The sequence below is a fragment of the Neolamprologus multifasciatus genome, chromosome 22 (genome assembly GCF_963576455.1).
Source record: "Neolamprologus multifasciatus chromosome 22, fNeoMul1.2, whole genome shotgun sequence".
Taxonomy (NCBI): Eukaryota; Metazoa; Chordata; class Actinopteri; order Cichliformes; family Cichlidae; genus Neolamprologus; species Neolamprologus multifasciatus.
The window spans coordinates 21,000,809-21,005,711 of NC_140459.1; the positions used below are offsets into that span (position 1 = coordinate 21,000,809).

Genomic DNA, 4,903 nt, shown 5'->3' on the forward strand with positions numbered 1-4,903 from the left:
ATTTTAGTGCATGTACAAAATAAGAGCTGCCCAAGGACAAGCCGAAACCAAAGAACCCCGGCTGAATGTTTGCTCAAGCATCACTGTTGGCCACTGGCTTTTCTTCCTCGATTAAAGGGACTGCAGTTATTACAGCCTATTGAATTTCAGCAATATTTTAATGATTACTCAAAACCAACTGGTTTCTTCAGGCTGAGGAGCTAGGACCAGTCTACAGATTGCATTACACACAAATATAAAATTAACACAAATGTAATGCAGAAATTATCTTTAACCGTCACCTAAATATTTGTAGCATAAACATTAAAGGAAAAACACTCAAAGGAACACTTTCTTCCAAACACTTTACTTCCATCAACTTCAATTATAAAAAAGGGCAACAAATTAACATCTTCTTGCAGTATGTGGTCAGCCAGTAATTTTCAATTATAAATGTCCATATCCAATGTCTCCGAATACTGAAAGGCCTTGTCAGCCACTATGATGTCTCCATCTTGTAACCATGTTTTTCAAGCTCCGCTCTGCAGGGAGGAAAAGAAAAATAGAAAGATCAAGTCAGCAGAGATGATTACAGGTGGGTGGTTGAGGCATAAGTACCCTCTGCTATTGATTGTAAGAACCATTAGGAGATGAGAAGAAAAAAAATATATAAATACTGCATAATGCATGCAGCTATGGATTTGATGATTACATATATAGACATATAGCAGCTGTGGCCTTTAACAATAATGATATCTTTAAGAAACAACTTAATAGTATGGCTATTGTAATTGGCCTAAATAAAACAATAGCATATAACTGTCTAAAGGGTACTCAAATAAAAACAAAGCAGCCATTTATCTATCAGCAGATACTGATTGCTCATAGATTTGCCAACTCCATTACATTTCTACTAAACTCAACATACCTAAGGTACTTTTGCACGTTACAAATGTTGTTCGTCTGTTGTGTTTTAGAGGCGTTTACATTTTTCTACACATGTGAAATATAAACGAGCCCTGCTGTCATAAAAGGTAATCCAAGCTACTGAAATAAGTATAAGAGCTACAAAACTGATACAAATCTCACCAGGCAAGTTCAGTATTGGTTACTGCATCTTCCATGCTGCATTTAGATCAACGACTGAATTGCATGAACGGCTCCTAAAAGGCATTCTGGTGGTGTGCAAAGGCAATATGTTATATCAGGGGATATTACTCACTATGTGCTACATATGGACAGCATATAAATAAAAATGTTAATTGTTTGATAGGAGTTTCTCTCTGCATAACCCATCAGGCTCTTCATGACCGATTACATTATATATGTGGTATTTCTAATTCATATGATGAGGATTCACAGTTACATTCATAAACAGAAATATAGTATCAGCAGTCATACATGTAGCTAAGTAATGATGTCGCCTATGTTGATATTTTTTGTTTGAAAGGGGGGGGGGGGGAGGTAGGTCGTTGATTAAGTGGAAACCAGGGTAAAGTCTAAAAACTTAATTTAACTTTTGTTTCCTAAAAATTCACACCTTTCAGATTATTGTGCCAAAAGAATTCATTTTTTTTCTGTGGATTTTGAACTTGAAGATGTTAAACTGTGGCCACTGTTTAAAATGCCTGTGGTTTAGAAACAATACTAATAGATAAACAGTGACTTGGAGCATGTTTGTAAACGATTAAACATCTGACAGAAACTCCACTAGGTTTACAAGTAACCGCTGATCGACCACAATGCGTGTAATGTTATTCCGACAGGCACCACGGAAAAGTTTCCAGCGTCACCAGGGGGGCAGATTTCACCAGCTGTCTGATTCCCTGATTTTTCTTGATAGCCAAGAGATTTACTGGACGAGGTTTTGGGCCAAAGTAGTGCACTGTTTATTTGCAGTTTATGCATCAGAAATTGCTCAATGATCTACATTTTTCTGACACAGTTTTGAGAAATATTTGCAGAAAGAGAAGTTAAGATAACAAACACGGGAAATATTAGCAAGTCCTATTGTTTTTAATCAGGTATTGCTTGGCTATTTGCACAAGGCCGGCTTGCCAAACATGTGAGATCGATATAAACCAGGTGAATGGTATTTAACATAAAGGTGTGGTTTGAAATGAACTAGCTTTTAATTTAGGCAGGCATTTGAAGCAAAATCAAAAAAAGGTGCACAACAGCAGTTACAAAAACACACCCCTGCTTTTAGAGCAACAGAAATTCAAATGTTAACACGTCAATGACCTACAAACGCAGAGCAGATGACTGAATTATTAAATATGAAACATCTGTGGATCAAATGTGGGTTTGTTCCATTTAAAATAAATAAAAAGACTGTGTCCCACATGTGCTAAAACAGAAAGATGATTTTCATTCAAAAACGGAGTGTATTTTTGTTGCTTCACCCTAAACTCGATCAAATAAATGTAAGCATAAAGATGGAGATATAGTATGACATTAAGGCAAGAAAGTAGACAGTAAGGACTTCATAAACTGTCACAGAAAGTCAAAGAGATATGCAAAAAAAATTCTGATTATGCAAAACGTCTTTGTTTGTCATCGGGCAGTTTTTCATTAGCTTTTAAGTGATTTGTGAGATTAAAAAAAAAGAAGTTTTATTTAATGAACAATTTCTGACTGATCAGATTACCTCAGCTGATTTGAGAAATCATCTTCTACGTTATCATCGTCCCAGTTGTCTTCCCAAACATGAGCGTCTTCGTCTTCATCCAGCCCTGTCCAGTCTGGGAAACATTATTACAGCTGTAAGCTTGCAATAAACCTTAAAATAAAAGTATCTGCTCACCAGTTCTGAACACTTTAGCTTGTTGGTTTAGCTACATTGGCTGTGTAAGACAATTACTTCAAGTATACATAATATTTAAACAGCTAAGCGCAGTCAGTAAGTAAATTTTAGTGGTGAATTAAACTACTGGGAGCTCGGTGAAGTGGTGTATTTGGTTAAATCGGAACAATTGTGGCGTTTTTCTTACAGCTAGCTCGCTAGCTAATGCTAAAGCTAATAGGCTAGGCTAGCTGAGTCACTGCAGCAGGACACAGCAAAGAAAAACGTAACGGACTCCAACAGATAATGAAGATGAAAACAAGAACAACAACACCTCAGATAACATGTGAACCACTCACCCTCGGCTGGAAATTCTTCAAACTCATCATCCTCCTCCAGCAAGCCCAGATCTACGGTCTGCTTCTTGTCTGACATGTTAGCTCCGTCGGTGTGTTGCTGTTTGTTAATGAAGCCTCTTCACGCAGGAATTGTGGGAAGTTAAAGTTGATCGAGCCGGTTGCGGCTGCGCGAAGTGCACGCATGGATGGCATGATGACTGCACAGGGGAGCGCAGGAGGAACTATGAGCCACAGCAAAGCGAGGTAAGGCAGGTTTACTCAAGAAACACTCGATGTAATTAAATTCAGTGTGATTTATAAACGCACACACAGGCAGTTAAGAACCAGCTCTCTGCCCTCAAATAGAAAGCAAAGACCAGTGCAGTAAGACACACAGAAACAGGTAGATATATCCGATGACATTTTTCTAACAGGTTTAATTAAAGTAATGAGTCTAACCTGTTTAAGTATTTTAAGGAAAATCCTTAATTTCAAGTTTGAACGCTTTTTGTTTTGTCTTCTTATTACACTGAGAGTAAATATATTTTTCAAATTTGATTTTTACCATTACCAGTACCTATCCAGTATTACAGGTACAGCTTCATCAGCACTGTTAACATGTTTGCTGTGCAGAAAAAAACGTCCAAAATAAGTTTTGGTGTAAAGAATATTTATTTCACATTGTTATCCATTTCAGTCACAGTGACACTTTATTCCCTGCAAAGTGGTTCATGTGTTGGGGAATATTGCTTATGTATTTAGGATGCTCATCCATCCATTCGTTTCCCTCCTCCTATCAGGGTACTGGCTCTACTTCTGAGTATTCTTATTATGTTTTTTATTATTATTAATGGCCTGTTATTATTTTTCAGACAGTACATTTTACTTAAAGGTGTGAGGAGCATGTTCTCTGCACGTGTCTCCTGGCTTGTAGAAGGTGTGTTTTATTATGACTCTTGTATTACTGCTTTCTTTACTCTTTAAAATTCATTTATTATTAATTTATTCATTATAAGCCAGTGTACTCCTAGCACTCAACCCAAACCCTAATGAGCTGTGTGAAGATGGGTATCCAACATAAAATGTTTTCAAAAACACCAAGGATGAGATTTGCCTTGGGACTGAGCAGCATGGACAGGATTAGAAATAAATACATCAGAAAGAGACATGTGCAGAGGAGGGATAGTGGTATACTGGACAAAGGGTGTTGAATATAGCTGCCAGACAGGAGGAAAACCCCAGAGATGATCCATGGACGTGGTGAAGGAAGAGATACAGAGGGTTGGTGAGACAGAGGAGGATGTCAGGGATAGAGATGGAGCCGGGTGATCCGCTGTGGCAACCCTAAAAGGAACAGCTGGAAGAAAAAAAGAAGCTTTGTTATGCTGTTTATGTTTCAGCATATTTCACAATATAAAAACATTTTAAAGCATAATGCAGAAAGCAGAATGCTCGAGGTAACTCTGAAATGGCTTCACTTTTTTTTTTCAGTATAACTCTTAACATTTGCTTTATATCTGTAATTTCCATCCCCCCAAATATCAGCGATACCATTAGTCCCAAAAATCAAATATTTTAGAAATCTTGTTTTTCCTCTTTCTTGAATTCCTCCCAGCATGCTTCCCTCTCTCCCAGAAACACATTTCGCTTCCAGGCCACCACAAAAGCCCCCTTTCCTCAAAACATATGCACTCAAGTCACTCAAATGTTGTCAAAGATTTTTCATTTGGGAACAAATGCACATTGTAACCCATGCGGCCCGCTCAAATAATGATGCAGCAGCCACAGCTTAGGATGTATT

General features: G+C 37.7%; 1 protein-coding gene across 1 annotated transcript; it reads right to left on the minus strand.

Annotated features, from left to right (window-relative positions):
* Positions 1-330: 330 nt before the first annotated feature.
* Positions 331-3,277, minus strand: sem1 (SEM1 26S proteasome subunit). The gene is made up of 3 exons (XM_085147894.1): positions 3,124-3,277; positions 2,630-2,723; positions 331-521 (listed from the first exon to the last, which is right to left on the minus strand). Exons 1-3 carry the CDS (start codon positions 3,197-3,199, stop codon positions 479-481), a joined length of 213 nt encoding a protein of 70 aa, XP_085004020.1. The 5' UTR covers positions 3,200-3,277; the 3' UTR covers positions 331-478.
* Positions 3,278-4,903: the final 1,626 nt, after the last annotated feature.